The sequence below is a fragment of the Mirounga angustirostris genome, unplaced genomic scaffold (genome assembly GCF_029215605.1).
Source record: "Mirounga angustirostris isolate CCGP_5_RB_7025 unplaced genomic scaffold, mMirAng1.0.hap1 SCAF_1, whole genome shotgun sequence".
In the NCBI taxonomy this organism is placed as follows: Eukaryota; Metazoa; Chordata; class Mammalia; order Carnivora; family Phocidae; genus Mirounga; species Mirounga angustirostris.
In genome coordinates this window covers 102585013-102604273 of record NW_026991709.1, presented here as the reverse complement: position 1 = coordinate 102604273, position 19261 = coordinate 102585013, and the positions used below count along the sequence as shown (strand labels likewise).

Sequence of the window (19261 nt, the reverse complement as noted above, 5' to 3'; positions counted from 1 at the left end):
AGCAAAAGAAATTTAAAAAAAATTAACTTCAGGAGAAAACGTGATTTGCTGACAATGAAAATTGCAATGTTGGTTAATTTACTGTTCTTCAAACAAAATTAATAATAATATTTTCTTCTGGTTATAAAAGTAATTCATACTCATTGTAGAAAAATGTTTCAATACTGAAAAGCATAAGGTAGAAAATAAAAATTACACAATAACCCATTATCCAGGGACAGCCACTATTGAAATTTAAACATAATTTTGATCCTACTGTACACACATAGTCTTGTATCTTTCTTTTTCCCCTGACAACAAATTCTGAACATTTTCCCAATAACATGTGTTTTTTTTTTTTTTTAAGGATTTATTTATTTATTTGAGAGAGCACGTGGAGGGCGGGGCTGAGGGAGAGAATCCAAGCAGACTCCGCACAGAGCAGGGAGCCTGACGCGGTTCGATCCCACAACCCATGAGATCAAAACCTGAGCTGAAACCAAGAGTCAGATGCCCAACTGACTAAGCCACCCAGGCGCCCCCTAATAACATGTTTTTAATATTAGTAAAAGATATGTAATGTTCCAACTATGCCTTTGCCATAATTTATATTATGTGCCTATTATGGACAATTATTTTCAACCTATATTATAAACTCTTACAGTGTTGCAGTGAACATTCTTGTACATGATCGCTGAACAAATCTCTAATCAATGCCTGAAGTAGAGCCCAGAAGTGTAACTGTTTGGCCAAAATATACAATGTTTTTAAAGTCTTTTGTTAAGTGTTTCAGAAGTTCTTTCCAGAAAGGTCGTATTAATTTACACTTCCTTCCTACTACCCTCAACCACCCCTGTCACCCCATTATAGGCTAAGAGACTGGCAAAGATGTGCTGGGTTCAAATCCCAGCCCCACTCTCTTAGGAAAGTTATTTAACCTCATGAAAGCTCAATTTCCTCATCTGTAAAGTGGGGATAGTAACGGGGTATCCAGCTCATAGGCTGTTATAAAGATTAAATGAAATGGTAACATAAAATTGCCTATTATAGTCCCTGGCACATAACATGCAGTCAATAAGTATTATCAACTGGTACCAGTAACCAGTAAAATCACTCCACCCGATTCACTCCTAGCCAGCGTAATATTTGGGTGCAAAATCCCCTAACACAGTCAGGAAAAGTACCAAGCTTCCCTATTTAATAAAACTGTTTATAGCTGAAGTCACGCAATTATTGTATCCACACACAAAGCCTCGGTATTCTGAAAATGGCAGCCTCTTTAGTTACCACCTGCAAGCAAAGAGGATCTTCTGAAAGGTGTTTTCTGTGCTTTATACATTATTTTCACAATGGCATTTCTCTTATTATTTCAAGGGAAACATATCTACTCCAGGGGCAATGGCCACAATTTGGAACTCTTGCAGCACGAACAGCTGTATAATTCATCAACAGGCCTCACAGGTATCGACCTACTACATTTTGGCCATAGGCTTTCAAAAGAGATCAATGCTTGCTTGTTTGTTTGTTTTAAAGTCCCTGAGCAACTTAACTAAGAATTTCATTCCAATTAATTTGGAATTCACTGAGTTTGCTGTTTGGCTGCCCCGGAATTTTTGGTTGAGGTGATCCCAAGATAAATGAAATCATTTGTAGAGAGCCGTTTATTAGATGGAGGCCCTAAAACTTGCATGAAATCAGTTTAGCTCTATTTAAATCCAAAATAGATCATTTTCAGTTGTTTTATGAGAACACATTAGCTTAATTTTTTATAGAGATATTTATTGTGTGTGGGAACATTAGTCTTCAGCTCTAGAGAGAAACAAAACTGTTCTGTATTTGTTGTCTGAGAGGATCTTCCTACCAGTGGCATGAATGTTCAGAATGTGTTCTAGATTCTTTGAAGTTCCTTGACAGTGGGTAAATTTGTGTCATTATTTAGGAGAGAAACCCTGGGACATTTTACATTGTAAAAACAACAGAGGAAATGAAATTGTAGGATATCAGTTAAAGGTCCGGGTTGTTGTTTTCACCTGGGACTTCTTTGGAAATCTACTAAATAAAAAGCTTGGGTCTCCTGCCAAAAGGTAGTATTTGGGAACAGAAAACTGATTCAACTCTTCCCTTTCAGAAGTACAAATATGCCCAGTGTTTTCCTGTCCCATTTTCCTTCTCCATACTCTGAGATCAGTGTTATCAGACCCTATAAATTTCCCATGCAGTGGGTCACCAAATAAACAGAGGTATATGATACCAAACAGTTGAGTTTAAATGTCTTCCTGTCTAACTGTTTTGGCCAGAAGAGATGAGTCATTCCTCCTGTGAGATGGATTAGGGAAAAATTCTCATTTTGAGTTGTCCAGAACCTGATTCCACCCAGATCAGCTTCCAACTCCCTGCTGCTACAAAGAATGACTTGCTGGATGTCCTCATATATGTCCCTTTGTGAGCCTGCGTAAGAATCTCTTTGGGATAGACACCGAAGGTAGAACACTGAGTTCTCAGGTGTGCATGTATTTAATCTGACCGAGTCAGATGACAGGACATAGCTGCATCGGTCTACTTGCATTATATAAAGTATTCTGGAGGGCGCCTGGGTGGCTCAGTCGTTAAGCGTCTGCCTTTGGCTCAGGTCATAATCCCAGGGTCCTGGGATCGAGCCCTGCATCGAGCCCCGCATCGGGCTCCCTGATCAGCGGGAAGCCTGCTTCCCCTCTCCCACTCCCCCTGCTTGTGTTCCCTCTCTCGCTGTGTCTCTCTCTGTCAAATAAATAAATAGTCTTTAAAAAAATTAAAAAATTAAAAAAAAATATTCTGGAATCCAACATTCCCACCCGACACTTGTCAGTATCCAATGTTCTAATTTTTGCCAATCTAATAGGTATAAAGTGGTACCTCATTCTTTCTTTCATTTGTGTTTTTCTGATTATAATATATCCGGGCATCTCATTATGCTGGTTAGCCTTGGGGGTTTCCTCTCTGTAAATCACTTGTTCATAAGCTTTACCAATTTTCACTGGGGTTTCTGTCTTTTTCTTGTTGACTTGCAAAGAGGTCCTGGTCTACTCTCCTATGGGACAGTGCAAAATATCTTCTCCCCTTCAGTCAGCTGTCTGTTAACTGTCCATGCTTAACAGAAATTCATACTACAGAAATTCTTAGTTTCGGGGCACCTGGGTGGCTCAGTCGGTCAAGCGTCTGCCTTCAGCTCAGGTCCTGATCTCAGGGTCCTAGGATCGAGCCCCACATAGGGCTCTCTGCTCAGTGGGGACCTGCTTCTCCCTCTCCCTCTGTCCCCTGCTCATGCTCTCTCTCTCTCTCTCTCTCTCGATCTGTAGCTCAAATAATAAATAAATAAAATCTTTTTTAAAAAATTCTTAGTTTTTCGGTAATCAAATTTATCAGTATTTTGCCTTATGGCTTGGAGCTTTGATGTTTTTAAGAAGTCCTCCCCATTCATGAGTGACAAAGATAGCCTCCTACATTGTCCTCTAACACTATAACAATTTTACTTTTCTTATTTAGTCTTTAATCTGCTTCCAAGTGGATTTATCTCTGTATGCTGTTTTAGGTTGGAGTCCAGTTTTATATTTCACCATATAGTGAACATTTTCTACTAAACAATCCATGTTTTCTTCACTGACCTGGGTGCCATCTGAATCTTATACTAAATACTCATATGTACACGTCTGTCTCTAATTTCTCTATTTTGTTTCAATGGTCTATTTGGCCATTCTTTTGCCAAACACTATTCTTATTACTATTGCTTTGAATGATGTCTTTATATCTGGGCTACTCCCCCTGTTTATGACTCCTTTACAAGTTTAGCTTAGATATTCATGGCTTTTATTCTTACATATACATGTTATGGTAGGCTTATTATTAAGTTCCTCAGAAAATTATTTGTAATCTGCATTGGGATTGCATTGAATACGTGAATTAATTAGGATAGACCTGAGCTCTTTATATATTAAGATCTTCTACCCAAGGGTATGGAATGTGTTTCCATTTAAATTAAATCACTCTATGTTCTTGATTAGCCTTTAAATTTTTTTTTCCAAAGACTATTCTATACTTACACTAACTCATGTAATAATCACAACAACCATTTAATCTTCTAGTATCACCATTTTCCAAATGAGGAAACTGAGCCCAGAGAAATAAGGGACTTGCCCAAGAACTCACTGCAAGTGAGTAAAGTAAGTAACAGAGCCTACATTCAAATAATTTATAGTCCATACTCTTAACCACTGTATTGCCTCTCAGTTTACAGGCAGTAACTTTATAAACTTTATAGTTTGGCTGCTATTGTGAATGGTATCTTCTTTGTATTATTATTCATTCATTATCTGATAAATTATTTTTATTATATTTTCTAATTTATTGTTGCAGTTGTAGACAAATGTTGTTCTTTTTTTTAATTTTTATTCCAGTATAGTTAACATAAAGTGTTACATTAGCTTCGGGTGTACAATATAGTGATTCAACAGTTCCATACATCACCAGTGTTCTTTTTTTTTTTAATTCCAGAAATGTAGTTGATATTTGCATCCATTGAAGTTGCTGATTTCTCTAATTAGTTCTATGGTCTATTGTTTCTGTTGCCTTTTTTTTTTTTTTTTTTTTTTTGGTATATCAACTGTCAATAATGGCCATTTTGTCTTGTCCTTTCCAATTTTTAAGTCTTCTCATTCCTTTTTCTTGCCTTATAGCACTGGCCAAGACTTCCAGTAAATGGTAGACTCTCTGTAGAAGAGATCAGGGACAAAGAATGTCTCTTAAAAAAAGCAATGTTGTCCTAGAAGAAGGTTTTCATTTTATCTTGGCTATACTATATGCAGCACATCAGAGAACTGTTTCACAGAGTATAGGTTAGAAATTGTGTCTGGTGGTCAAGAATCCATTCTAAGCAGACAGGCCCTGTGCTTATTTATGCCACAGAAATTACTTTTCCTTAGGAGATAGCCCTTCCAGGGGAGACATAGCTCAGTTGTGATAAATTTGACTTCATTCTGACTTTAAGTACATTTAATTCCATCCTAAAGCCCTATAGCAACAACACCGCTCTGCACCTGTCACTTGCTTCACACAATCTGCTAGATGCAATTGCTTCTGACAACACATTGGTCTCCATCCCCATGGGGGAATTCACAGACAGCAGCATTGGAAGGAGCCTTAGAGATCAAGTGTTGCTCTCATTTTACACACATCTGAAAGTCCCTATAGTGGGTGCCTCATCACCCTTGAGCAGATGATACACCTTGGGGGGCTGATGCTAACAACTGAGAGAGCTTGAGTCAGACTAGAGGCTAACACAGCTTTCTCCTAATTGGCTTCATCACTCCAGCTTCAATTGGCCATGCTTAGCATTCCTGGCAGCATCTCAAGGCTTATAGTGACTCATCCATCCTGACTTCAATGGGGACTTAGAGGAGAGAAAGAGGAAACATCCACTCTTCTTCCTTGCATCCTCAAGGCTTTTCCCTATTCAAGATTGGTTCATCTGTACAGAAGTGGGTATTGGTGGCTCCATTATGTAGTCCTGGAGCCTGAGCACAGTCAGACCCATCAGAAGCTCTGAGTAGGTGACCAAACACACCCCTTCCTTTTACACATACCCAGGGTGACTAACACTTGTGGTAGAGATGAGTGAACTGAAAAGCCCCACAGGAACCTTACACCCAGTACATCCAAAATGGAACTTCTCACCATCTCCTCCAAAATCACTCCCCTCTTACAGTAACCCCTGCCCGGGCCCTGGAACAATCTCCATTCCACCATCCTCAGCACCTTCCTGCCCATCACACCTAAGGAGTTACCAAGCCTTGGCCACTCAGCACCCTGAGAGTCTCTCTGGCCCACTCTCTCCTCCCCATTCTGATTGAGGCCTTGGCCATACCCTCCCAGCTGCTCCCTGTGCTCTACTCCTGACCCCTGGGATCCACCTTCCATACTACTGCCGAAGGGAATCTTCCTCATGCCTCTCTAACCATGTCTCCTGCCTAAAACCTTAGAAGGCTCCCCACCACCGTCAGAGCAGATGCTCCCTAGCATGGCAGCTACTACTCTCATAGCACAGCCCCATTGCTCTCTCCAACCTCACACCCTGATGGCAGGACCCCCAGATCCCCACTTCCCTCTACCCTCCCTGACTGTGCTTCTGATCCCTGTTCCCCCTACCTAGAACCTGCATCCCATTTAGTGGGAACAGTCTAATGCCCCTAGAAGCATGTTGGGGGGCCCTGCTCCTGGGAGCCTTCATTGCCTCCTCACCCCTTTGTCCTGCTGAGGTGCCCTCTCTCTGGGCTTCTCCTAAGACCCTGTGCATCCGTCCCACTAAATCATAACATTGTCTCACTGTAGGAAACCGGATTCTCTATGACAATAGTTTATTGCATAACCAGTCTGGTTTCATCTCTGTTCATATTTAAGATACAACCGTGAATAAAATACATGGAGTCAGATTGAGTGTGGGAGTGCCCCCAAAGGGACCTGTTCACCACTGGGTGCCAAACGCCTAGCACAATGTCAACCTGGCACACGGTGGCCCCTCTGAATGAACAAATGATGAGCGGATGAATGACGAACGCCCCTTCAGGACTGGGTGGGCGGTCACGATCAGGGCACATGCTGGATGTAGATGGATAGTGAGGGGCACCACTCGGCGCTGCGTGGGGAGGGGGCGCTGCAGGGCGGCGGGGCGAGGGCTGGATGGCCAGGGGCGGGGCGTCTGAGGCCGGGGACCGAGGGTGGCCCGCGAGGGCTCGGGCTTGCCCGCGGACCCTGCGCCGCGACTCTGCGCGAATTTCGCTTTCGCTTTGGGCCAGCTGGAGGCGGCGGGGCCGTCCCCAGAACAGCTGCGGCCGGGCACCGTGGAGTTAATCCGAAAGCGCCGCAAACCCCGCGGGCCGAACTCCACGTGTCACCGAGAAGCTGATGTAGAGAGAGACAGAGAGAGAAAGCAAGCAGGAGACCAGAGTCCCGGGAAAGTCCTGCCGCGCCTCGGGACAATTATAAAAATGTGACCCCCTGGGTCGGCCTCCCACCACCGCCCTCACCTGCTGCGCCCTCAGTCCGCGTCCAGCGCCGGCCCAGCGTCCACGCAGGGCCCGCTCAGCATGTGCCCGCCGCGCGGTGAGTCCCCAGCGGGACCCGAGACGCCGCGCTCAGCGCGCTCGCCGCCGCTCGGGTCGGGAGGGGCGGCAGCCGGGGAAGAGGAGGCAGAAGGTTGGGAGCCGCTAAGGGAAGCCGGGAGGGCAGTGCGCAACCTCGTGCGGAGGTGGAAGAAAGAATGACTGCGTGCTTACCATGCCCTAACTAGGACACTGTCGCCTTATCTAGAAACAGCCTCGTGGGCTATCATTATGCCCACTTCACAGGTTTGAAACTGAGGCCCCACGCGGTACCTTTCTTTCTCAGGGTCCCTCCGCTACAGCTATGAGAGGGCAGATCCCAGCCAGCAAAGTGAGGCTGTCTCCCCGCTGTTTCCAAAACATTAGGCCATGAGTCTAGGCTAGTTACTTCCCTGCCTGGCCTCAGTTTCCCTACTGGTGAAACAGAGGCTTTTTCTGGGTGAGCGCTGAATCCAACATCCTTGTCTGAGCTCATTAGGGGGCTCTCACAGGTTGGCTTCTAGCCCTACAATAGAGCCCTGCCTTCCAAGAACTTGATTCATTTCTCAGGTGTTGAAGGAAGATTGGAAATGGTGGAGGGAGGTTGGTGTGGTTAAGATGTGGATGGGTGGAGATGACCAGAATGAATAGAAGGTAGAGGCAGGCCAAACCAAGCTGACAAGCTCAGCCTGCTCCTCTTCCTTTCCAGGCCTCCTCCTTGTGACCATCCTGGTCCTCCTAAACCACCTGGACCGCCTCAGTTTGGCCAGGAGCCTCCCCACAGCCTCACCAAGCCCAGGGATGTTCCAGTGCCTCAACCACTCCCAAAACCTGCTGAAAGCCATCAGCAACACGCTTCAGAAGGTGAGTTTTTCAATATTCTTGTTCCCACTTTGCAGCCTCTCTAGGGAAGGGGCTTCTCTGAACCCCTGGTCACCTGAAGAGAACTGCGGAGAAATTGGGGACGTTAATCAGGAGCTGTCAAGACGGGGAGACAGAACTTTACAAAGGGCCCAACTATTAGCTAAAGAGTCTCAATGGAATTGTGTCTCCAGAGAAAGCAAGAGTGGTAATAAATTATAATGGCACTCATTTTGGCTATGTCTACACAGAGGAAAGTGGATATTTACAGTGTGCCCTGTAGCCTGCCAACAGAGATGGAATTGTGTCAGGCCCACACTGTTTTTCTGACACACTTATCAATCCAGGAAACCATTATTAGGTGCAGCCTCTGTGCTCCAGGGGCTACAAAGATGAATTAGATTTGCCCCTCACATTGCTCACCAGCTTCCAGTGTGGTAACACAGTTCTCTGTCTGAGCAACACATTCCAGGGGGCCTATGACAGTGGGCATCCAGCCTTCATTTTCCAGGGAGAGAGTTATCTAATATTATTTACAGCTTCATTCATTTTTTTAGGTTTCATATTTTAATGCAAAAACATCTTCTTTCCTTTTAAAAGTACTTCTATACCTATAGCTTCTGCTGGAACAGCCGAAGACTGACGTTTTAAAAGTTGTCTTTTGGCTTCTTGTTCTCTAGTAAATCTTTCCTGAATATTTTCTAGCTTGTTGTTTTATGAATATATTAAAATAAGCTCAAGGCCACAAGGCCTTCTAAAGAATTCTTTTCCCCCTCTAAGCTTTCACAATGTGCTGCCAATTGCTTCTCACAGTTCAATCTTAATTAAAAAGGCCAAGTGAAAACTGCAGAGAAAAGTGCTTTGACTCCTGAAGAAAGTTTCAATATGGATACAATTGAGGAGCTGCAATTTAAATAGATGCTTTATGTGAAAAAGCTAACTCTTCGACTCCCCAGTATAGCATTAATGGTCAAAAGACTGCAGAACTCAGTTTGATATTTTTTTATACCATTCCTTTGTCAAATTAGCTAGAACAAATCAGCTGGCTACTTACAGAAGAAAGAGGTGGCAAATGCATGCGATTTACAGCCCACAGATTTGTAGAGTTTGGTCCATACCTTTTGTCTTTGATTTTGAGTTTGATGCCATTGAAAAAGAGGACCTTTCATATAAGAATCCAGATTTCCAGCTTCTCTTGAAAAGATCTAAAGAACTACAACAGAGGGACCATATTTCCAAAATGTAATTCTTTACCACCTGCTCAGGATTGTGACTGCCCAGGTGTGTGTGAACACCTCCAGGACCAGTGTGTAGTTTCCCATTTCCCGTATAACGAATTACCACAAAGTAAGCGGCTTTAAACCACACCAATTTCTTATCTTACAGCCCTGGAGTTCAGAAATCTGAAATAGGCTAGAGTCCAGGTGTGAGCAGAGCTATGTCCCTTCTGAAGACTCTAGGGGAGAATCCATTTTCTTGCCTTTTTCAGCTTCTAGAGGCAACCCCCATTCCCTGGTGTATAGCCCCCTTCCATCCTCAAAGCCAGCAATGGCCAGTTGAGTTGTCCACATGCTGCATTATTCTGATGGTGACCCAGGAATTACATTGGACCCACCCAGATAATCCAAGATAACCTCCCTATTGTAAGTCAGCTGATTAACAACCTTCATTTCATCAGCAACTGCAATTCCCCTTGGCCGTGTAACATATTCTCAGGTTCCAGGGGTTAGGAAGTGGATGTGGGGTTGGGGGATAGGGCATTATTCTGCTTACCACAGAGATTTTACTACTTGTTTCCAAACATGCTCTGCATCTCAAGTCTCGATTATGGTTCATGCAGTTCCCTCTGCCTGAAATTCTCTCTCCTCTGCCTGCCACCTTCTAATCCTCTTAATGCAGATGTCTCATCTCTGGTGAAGCCTTCATACCCTTCTCAGTACTTCTCACCTGCTGACATGACTCCTCATCATTTGGGCACTTTCCTGTCTCTGCAGTTGAACTTGGAATCTGGGAAGGGAGCAGCAGATGATAGTCCTTTTCTTTGTCATGTTCCTTAGTACAGTAAGTCCCCCCTTATCCAAGGGGGATACTTTCCAAGACCCCCAGTGGACCTCTGAAACTGCAGACAGTACCAAACCCTATATTGTGTTCTTTTCCTATACACACATACCTATGATAAAGTTTAATTTCTAAACTAGGCACAATAAGAGATTAATAATAATAACTGATAATAAAATAGAGCCATTCTAACAACATAAGTTATGGGAATGTGGTCTCTACATACCTTACTGTACCGTACTCACCCTTCTTGTGATGATATGAGATGATATAATGCCTACGTGATGGGGTGAAGTAAAGTGAGTGACACGGGGCACTGCGACGTAGCATAAGGCTATGCGCGTTGGAAGGAGGAGCGTCTCCTTCCGAACCACGGTTGCCGGCAGGCAACTGAAACCAAGGGAAGTGAAGCCACAGATAAGAGGGGGGACTGCTCATACACTTGGGGCTCAATGAACAGAAAAATGATCTCAATCTTCAATCAAATTTACGGACTTCTTAGATAAATTTCATAATTCTAATTCAACAGTGCTTTCCAGCATGCTCCTAAGATGACATCTGTGTGTGTGGTTGTGTATGTGTATCTGAACCGCAAATTAAATGTCCACTTGTCTTTAGGGCTACATGTTTGTTATATCCATCAGGTTGGGACCTTAACAGTTCTGCCTTTAGAAGTTCTACTTGAAAAGGATATTCATAAAACACAGGTGCTTTGGCAAAAGGAAAAAACTGTCTTCACCAGAAACAAGTGTCACAGCATGGTGTAGATGCTGATTAGCATAGCCTGTTGAAATGATTTATAGTGTTTACATAATGGAAAAATGGATCATCCAGAGAAACAGGTCCTAAGCAAAGGGAGAGGAGGGATGGAGAGAGAATATAAATAACCTGTTTCCTTTTGTCTTAGGAAGATCCCAAATTTCCTACAGGTCAAAGAGATGGATGTCAGAAGCAGCCGGCTCTCTTTTTGCTGGCAGCCTGCGGGGCCAGCCTTATATGAAGCCAGGTGCCTTATTAATAATATAAGCTGGGTTACTCTTTATGTTTTTTACAGGCCAGACAAACCCTAGAACTTTATTCCTGCACTTCCGAAGAGATTGATCATGAAGATATCACAAAGGATAAAACCAGCACAGTGGAGGCCTGCTTACCATTGGAATTAACCATGGTATAGATGATTTTCTTCCCCAAGCATGTAATACAGTTAAGAGCTAGGCATCAGACCTCATCTTCTTCCAAAAATGTGCATGTTTCTGGTTTCTATCATTGTGAGATTTTAACAGGTCCCACTTCAGAAGTTGAATTTAAAAAATATATATATATATATATATACAACAAATATGTGTTTTACAACAATGTGAATATACTTAATACTATTGAACTGTACACTTAAGAGTAGTAAAGATGGTAAATTTTATGTTATGTGTTTTTTACCACAATAAAAAAGATATGTGTGAGAAAAGCCGGGAAGACGTATATTAAGAATTAATATCTTTGATGTGATTTTTTTTTTCTCTAGAATGAGAGTTGCCTGGCTTCCAGAGAGATCTCTTTGATAACTGTAAGTCAGAAAATTAAAGGTTTCAGCCTACATGATGAATTCATATCATTGATGTCTCATTATTTTTTCTTCTAGAATGGGAGTCGCCTGGCCTCCAGAAAGGCATCTTTTATGACGGTAAGACACAAATACTCTTTCTTCCCTCAAATGCAATGTGGGGGAAACATTTTTAGCCATCTCAGTGGTTCTTTCCCCATTTTGTCATATCACTTAGACCCTGTGCCTTAGCAGTATCTATGAGGATTTGAAGATGTACCAGGTAGAGTTCAAGGCCATGAACGCAAAACTTTTAATGGATCCTAAGAGGCAGATCTTTCTGGATCAAAACATGCTGACAGCTATTGATGAGCTGTTACAGGTAAGACCTTTATACTACCAGTAAGAGCACCTTCTTCATGCTGAGATGGCTAGTCAGGGTCCATGATGAAGTATAAAATCGCCCCTTCCTGGATTGGGAGAGGCCCGAAATCCCCCTCCTATATCCCCTACAGAGCCTCTTGACAAAGGGCACTCATGAGCAGGCCACGGCAAGAAAAGCAGACTCCCACTTGTTGATCATGTGGTATACACCAGCCTCTCTGCAGATGTTTTCATAGATTTTCTCTTACCATCCCCACAACAACCACATGGGGTGTGTACAACGGAGAAAAGCCAAGCTTAGAGTCAGCCGCTTGTCCAAATGGCTTGTAAGTGACAGAGCCAGGACTGAAACCCCCATCAGAGAGATTTCACGAGACTTATCTTCTCTTTCACTTCTAAAGGCTCCAGGATGTGCACTGAGGGGCCAGCATGCATATCTGCAAATACTGTCAGAGAAAACAAGTGGGGCTAATGCCTGGGTATGACCCATTTTGAACTAAAATGTGTATGAAATAAAAGAATGACCTATCACCTGGGACATCCACAGTGTCACTCATAGACAAGAACTGGCTTTGTAATTTTCTGAATCACCATAGCACATGATGCTAATACAAAACAGAGAAATATTCACATAAGAAAGAGCAGGGTGACTACCTTGGTGACCAGGGCATGGAATACAAATAAGTATGATTTCTCTCTTTGTGCCAAATCACTGTTTGAAAGGCAATGAGCTTCCTGCAAGTATCAAAGAATGTTAGCATCTAGAGAGTTATTTCATTTTCGGGGGCCCAAGAGTCGACTTGAGCATTGGAATCCATTCTACCAGGAATCAGCCAACCATGCCCAAACCATTCACCCCCTCCGGGAGTCGGTATTTTCCCTTGTAAAATGGCGTGGCTTTACCCACCTTACCTTTCTCTTGGGCTTTTTGCAAGGAACAAGTGGAAGTATTGATCCTTGTGAAAATATAAGATCTTGCATTGTGTTATGAAATGAAAGGGTAAAACTGAGAGATCCATTGCCAGGTTTATGTATCTGGTACAAATGAGTGTCTGTAGCAAACAGGTCTGTTACTCAAGGAGTTCCAATCAGTAACAATTCATCACCTCTCTGTTCTAAAAGGGACTTAGCTTCTTAGTATAACATACAAAAATTAATTAGGTATTGCAGCAGATGTCATCTGAACAGAATTGTTCCTTTCTAAAATGCAACTCCCACTGATGATTTTCTAAATAGCTTTAAGTGTCTTTTCAGAGCCCACTGAAGATACATGTGCTTGGATAATGAGTATTTCTTCTCTCAGGTTCTGCCTGGCCATCTGGCTGGGAGTAGATTTGGGTCGAGTTTAGGAGATATAATGAGGGAGTGGGTTGCAGACTCTGAGACATGTATTGGCTTCACCCATTTTTACGGATGAATGTTTTAATTTTGGAATACCATGTATGTCATCCTTAATATTTATCCTCATAGGCCCTGAATTTCAACAGTGTGACTGTGCCGCAGAAATCCTCCCTTGAAGAACCGGATTTTTATAAAACTAAAATCAAGCTCTGCATACTTCTTCATGCTTTCAGAATTCGTGCGGTGACCATCAATAGAATGATGAGCTATCTGAATTCTTCCTAAAAAGCTGAGGTCCCTCCCGACCTTCAAGTCATTCTTATAATAATGTGAACCAAAAATATTTTTCACAGGATGTGGGTTAAGAACCAGGGAGGGGGTGGCTTGACCTGGTCCTACTTAAGCTAGTACAATAATTCTCATGCTTGTTTACATTAGTTGCCCCCGCAAATCTGAAAGATGTGACTGTTATATCCACAGGCTGCCTTTGATCAAGTATATTTCACATTTACTATGGATAAGTTATTTTTTAAGTTTTTGTGAGCAAATTGCTAAAGAGGGAAAATGTCCTCACTGAACATGTTTTTCTTTTCCCTTTAATAGAAGAGCAAGAATTTATAAGCTATTTCTGTACCAAAGTGTTTGTAGAAACAAACGCTCAAGCATAATTTATTTTTAAATAATTATTTATATAATTTTGTGTTCATGAAGGCATGTGAATTAACTTATATTTATTTATGTTATATTTATTAAAGTATTTATTATCAAATGGATTTGAGAAATACCTTATGTTCTAAAAATAAAATGATTGAATAAAATAAGTCTCATATTTTTTCTAATATAATTGGAATACTTTAAGCGTTAAAATACACATTGTGGGAAAACTGAAAACTCCAATGTGAACAAAATTCCCTTGGAAAGAATGCCACAATATTCTTACCCAAGTCCTACTTCCTCTAATCTCCCATTTTAAAGGGAGACTTCTAAGACTAGATACGCTTAAGGCCATCGGGTGAGTTACGGTTTTTGAGAGTATATTTTGTTCAACACCTGCATCTAAAAGTAAAATACATAAAAATGTTTTTTCCCCGTAAACCACAGCCCCATAACATACTGTGTGCATTAGACAAATACATAATAACATCCTCCAACTGGGAAAAACATCATTTAGAGGTCTTCTAGTTAAATTATTCTAATTTTTGTGACCCTTTGGGCCCTCAGGGGGAAGCTGTTTCCAAATTACAATGAGAAAAATTCTCCATTTGCTTCTAATGATACAGAACTTCTGCCTGAACCACATGGATAATTGCCTCTCTTTGACTTAAGAGATGTGCTCTTAATGACCCAATATTAAATTCCATCTTTTTAATTCTCTAAACCATGTGAATTTTAAAAGATTCACCTGGCAGAATACCATGTAATTTTAGTGCTCTGATAATCATCTTCCTCCTTCATATGAAAAGGCTATAAGAAAGGCACTATTTAGGGGGTCCTGCCCCCTTCCTCATGTGACTCCTCCCCACCACATCCCAGCTTGTATCCTTGGGGACCCCTCATCTATGTGGCAGACTGACTCGTTTGTTGAGATTCTCACCCCACTTGGTATACAATTAGATAGAAATCATCAGAAACTAGATCCCAACACCTACTCCCTTTTTCTTGAGGAATTCCTCCACAACCTTGAATGACCTGCAAGTGATTCACAGACAGGAGTTTCTTGCCTGTAAGTGTTGGGTTCAGGGTTTCAGTGGCTTTGATAATGGGAAGAAGAGCTCGATGGTGTGATGGGCCATCCTTACTTGGAATGACGACTAGTCTGTGGTCTGTGCCCAGAAACAAGGAGAGGCAAGCGGATCATCTGTCTATGGACAGGGTTTGTATAGAAGAACACAGGTGTTACTTTGGTTCTAGAAATTACCATGACTGGCCCAAGAAACCTCTTCCCAACTAATTCCATTCTTCATTATGTGGTTAGTTTGTCTCTTTTTTCTTTTAATCCTGGGCCTACAATCTACAAGTTGTATAACATGACCAAGTTGTTTTAACCTCTCCTTGTTTCCTCTTCTAAGAAGGGAAGACGATGCTAGAACCTACCTCAGAGGATCAGAGCGAGGGTTCCATGGAACAGCTCATGCAGAGCACTCACACTGCACCCGACATGTAATACATACACCATGTGAGCCATTTTTGAAAATTATTAGCAGTCTTTGGGCTTGGTGACTGGGCCAAATTGGTGAAACCCTCCTTTGCTACTATTTTCTTACCTGTGAAATTCAGAAAACCGTAGGCCCTATTTCATTGCTGTTGTGAGGATTCGATGACACAGTACAAGGCCAGCATCGAGTCAATGCTCAACATCAGTTTGTTAAAAGTGTTAAGATTGTTTAGATTTCCGCAATGCCCTGTCCCTGCACAGCACTCAGCACATCATAGGTGTTCACCAGGTGCCCGGTGCAAGTCCCTGCCTTCACAGAATAAAGGATGGGGAGCAAAGGAACTTAATAGGACCAAGGCCCCTCCTCCCTAAAAATATTCCCCAGCCCTAGCTTATTAGAGATTCATTTGATCAACAAATTATTTTTAAAAGGAAATAAAGAGTGAAAGTGTTTCTCACACCTGAGAATGACTTAATCCGAGAATCAGCATGAAAACAAACCGCTGACAGCTGCCGCACTGAGGGCCCGGAGCTTTGGACAAAGGGAACGGTTCTGGGGAGCAGCCTGGCCAGACATCCAAAGGCAGGTATTGGACAACTCAAGAGATGCAAAAGCACCTTAGACATCCTAATGAGGAAAGAAAACATGGGGACAGAAAGAGAAGAAAAACCAGCTTTTTCTTTTTTTAAGATTTTATTTATTTATTTGACAGACAGAGAGACAGCGAGAGAGGGAACACAAGCAGGGGGAGTGGGAGAGGGAGAAGCAGGCTTCCCGCCGAGCACGGAGCCCGATTCAGGGCTTGATCCAAGGACCCGGGGATCATGACCTGAGCCAAAGGCAGGCGCTTAATGACTGAGCCACCCAGGTGCCCTGAAAACCCAGCTTTGTCTGGGGCGAGCACCGACAGACAGGTGAGTCCCCTTGGCTGTATCACTCTGAACCACTCAGGTGCTATCTTTGTTTGAAGACTAGACGCTTGGTTCTAGCCAGCATGATCTGGCTTCCTAGTTTAGGACAAAGTGCATTACAATATTGCCACAGAGTGAATGTTTGTGCCCCCTTAAAATGCCTACATTGAGGCCCTGATCCCCAAAGTGATGGTACTTAGAGGTGAGGCGTTAGGAGGTGAGTTAGGTCATAAGCGTGTTGCCCTGATGATAGGATTTGTGCCCTTGTAAGAAGAGAGGGGGGAAAACCCCACCCCCCCGTGGGAACACAGTGACAAGTGGCTGTCTGCAAACCAGGAGGAGAGCCCTCACCAGATACGAAATCTGCCTGCACCCTGACTTCAGACTCTCTAGCCTCCAGAACTGTGAGGAATGAATGTCTGTTGTTTAAGCCACCCAGTCTCTGGCATTTTATTGTAACAGTCTGAGCTGACCAAGATATCTATTTTAAATAAGGGAGAAAAACAAACAAACAAACCCAGCCACATTTTCAAAAATTGAATTGTATCAACTTTTTGGTTGAAATGTATTTGGTGAGAACAGGTTAAAAACTTCGGTTGTATTTATGTTTCTTTGAATATGATATTAAAAATATGAATGTGAGGGGCACCTGGCTGGCTCAGTCTGTAAAGCACGTAAATCTTGATCTCAGGATCGTGAGTTCAAGCCCCATGCTGGGTGTGGAGCTTACTTAAAACAAAAAAAAAATATGTAGGGGCACCTGGGTGGCTCAGTCAGTTAAGCATATGATTTGATTCTGGCTGAGGTTGTGATCTCAGGGTCATGGGATTAAACCCCACATCAGGCTCTACGCTCAGTGTGGAGTCGGCTTGGGACTCTCTCTCTCTCCCTCTGCCCCTTCCCTCACTTGTTCTCTCTCTCTTATTATAAAATAATAAATAAAATCATTTTAAAAATATGAATGTGAATTATGACATCAATTTAACATCAGAGAATATATTCACGTGACCTTTTTTAGAAGCAACATTAACTAATGCTTACCGGGTGCTAACTAAATGCTAGGCGTGTTTCTAAGTGTTTACCACAAATGCATCAAATCTTCCCAATAATCGCACGAGGAGAAACTATTACCTTCCCCTTTTTATAGATGAGGAAACTCAGGTAAGAAACCACGTAAGCTTGCATGACGAGTAAGTGATGCGCCATGATTCGACCCCGGGCAGCCTGGTTCCAGCCCATGTAGCCACTGCAGCCTTTCCCCTTACTGGGTAGTAAGGGCCCAGTAAGTCAAGGGACATTTTCATCATAAGCCTACAAACACCATCATGGTTATTTATACATCTCTCCCCCTCGAGACACTATGAGAACCTCAAGTGCAGGAAATGCCATGCTGTTACCCATGTCTATGTGTTCTTAGGCCCTGGCACTGAAAGGTGGTAGAAAGGAAGAGAAGGCAAATCTTCATGGGCTCCCCTATGTTTCTCATTTCTTTTTCTAATCTGGGAATAAAGAAGAAAGTCTTTAGTCTTTAAAAATCAAAGTATTCCCAATTACCAAAAAAAAGTTTAAAATTGTAAAAAAATGCACACATGTGCTTAGTTCAAAACAATTTTACACGCTTATGCTGGAGAAAAGTCTAAATTCATAAGCCTGTTCGTTTATGTAACCCACATAGCTATGGCTTGGCATTATGTGGTCACTGTCCTTCAGAAGCCACACGCCAACACATCACACTGGTGAACCGAAGAGTCGTCCACTTCCTCGTGTGCCCAGGTCTCACACACACACACCCCTTGACGGCAGTTCCAAGAGGCCCAGGTGATCACGTCACTGGCTGGTTCCCACACTGCCCCTGACCGGAGTGGTTCGGAGATCCAGCCAAGCTCCTCGACAACCCCCCATAGCCCTCAGTAACCCCCCAACCAGAGAAGCTCCCTTTCTGATCGCTTTACCCATGCAGGTTCCAGACGAGATTTCACAAATGGCTTTTACAGCTAAGGAAAAGTTAAAAACTCACTGAACTAGTCCAAGTCTCTCCTGTAGTTGAGTTTTTATAAGTAACAAAACCATCTCTTAGACTTCCCAACCTGCTTGAAAATAAAGCACCACTGTAAATGCACAGAGCGTACCTTTTTTTTTTTTTAAGATTTTATTTATTTATATGTCAGAGAGAGAGAGCGCGCACAAGCAGGGAGAGCAGCAGTCTAAGGGAGAAGCAGGCTCCCCGCGGAGCAGGGAGCCCGATGCGGGGCTCGATCCCAGGACCCTGGGATCATGACCTGAGCCGAAGGCAGACGCTGGCAGATGCTCAACCGACCTAGCCACCCAGGTGTCCCTAGAGCATACCTCTTCTAAAAATGAAATTCAAGCCAGAGGTGACAGCAAACAGCAAGAATGGACTTCCACAGAATAAAGATGGCTGACTAACTCCAGGATGTCTTGTCTCACCAGGAATCTACATCATGACAGGAACACACTGGATCTAAATTCCACTGGGGGGCTTCAGGGCAGAGCTGGAGGTCCTCATTAAGAAGCAGGAAAAACCTCAGAACTCTGTGCTCAGAATTCAACCCCAGGACCTCTGCTCCAGAGCCGTTATCAGAAACACTCAAACCACAGGCTGTGGGCTGGAAAAGATAGAATCCCAGCAGTTCTCCAGTTGGGATCACACCCTTCAGCAAGCCGTATGTAGCTTTAGCCCCAAGAAGAACTTCCAGCAATGGGCAACGGGTTAGACCAACAGCTGAAAACCACCCTCCTCCTGAGAATCCCTTTAAAAATCCCTTTAAAAAATATGATGGCCTCTTCAGAAAATGGGAGTGAAAATGTACTCCCACATGACAAAGCAGAGGAGGAAAATTTTCCCCTAAAGCAATTCAATAAAGCTACAAAATGAGTCCCTAATGTGCAGAAAAATCCCATTAG

The 19261-nt window shown here is 43.0% G+C and overlaps 1 protein-coding gene and 1 long non-coding RNA gene across 5 annotated transcripts in view; one reads left to right on the top strand and one right to left on the bottom strand.

The window, feature by feature from the left end:
* Positions 1-7175, bottom strand: part of LOC123863664 (uncharacterized) — a 74177-nt gene extending 67002 nt beyond the window's left edge. For 2 of the 3 annotated variants that reach the window (XR_010409858.1, XR_010409856.1), the window contains exon 1: positions 7035-7174. This is a non-coding gene — a long non-coding RNA (uncharacterized LOC123863664). Of the gene's footprint in view, positions 1-7034 lie in introns of all 3 variants that reach the window. The other variant, XR_010409855.1, reaches the window with a different exon arrangement.
* Positions 6973-14050, top strand: IL12A (interleukin 12A). 2 transcript variants are annotated; one of them, XM_064585844.1, is made up of 7 exons: positions 6973-7110; positions 7798-7952; positions 11062-11175; positions 11527-11568; positions 11644-11685; positions 11783-11926; positions 13399-14050. In XM_064585844.1, the coding sequence occupies exons 1-7, from the start codon at positions 7095-7097 to the stop codon at positions 13552-13554; spliced, it is 669 nt and encodes a 222-aa protein (XP_064441914.1). In that variant the 5' UTR covers positions 6973-7094; the 3' UTR covers positions 13555-14050. The 2 variants fall into 2 exon arrangements, with proteins under 2 accessions (XP_064441914.1, XP_064441918.1); XM_064585848.1 differs by lacking the exon at positions 6973-7110 and adding an exon at positions 7226-7355.
* Positions 14051-19261: the final 5211 nt, after the last annotated feature.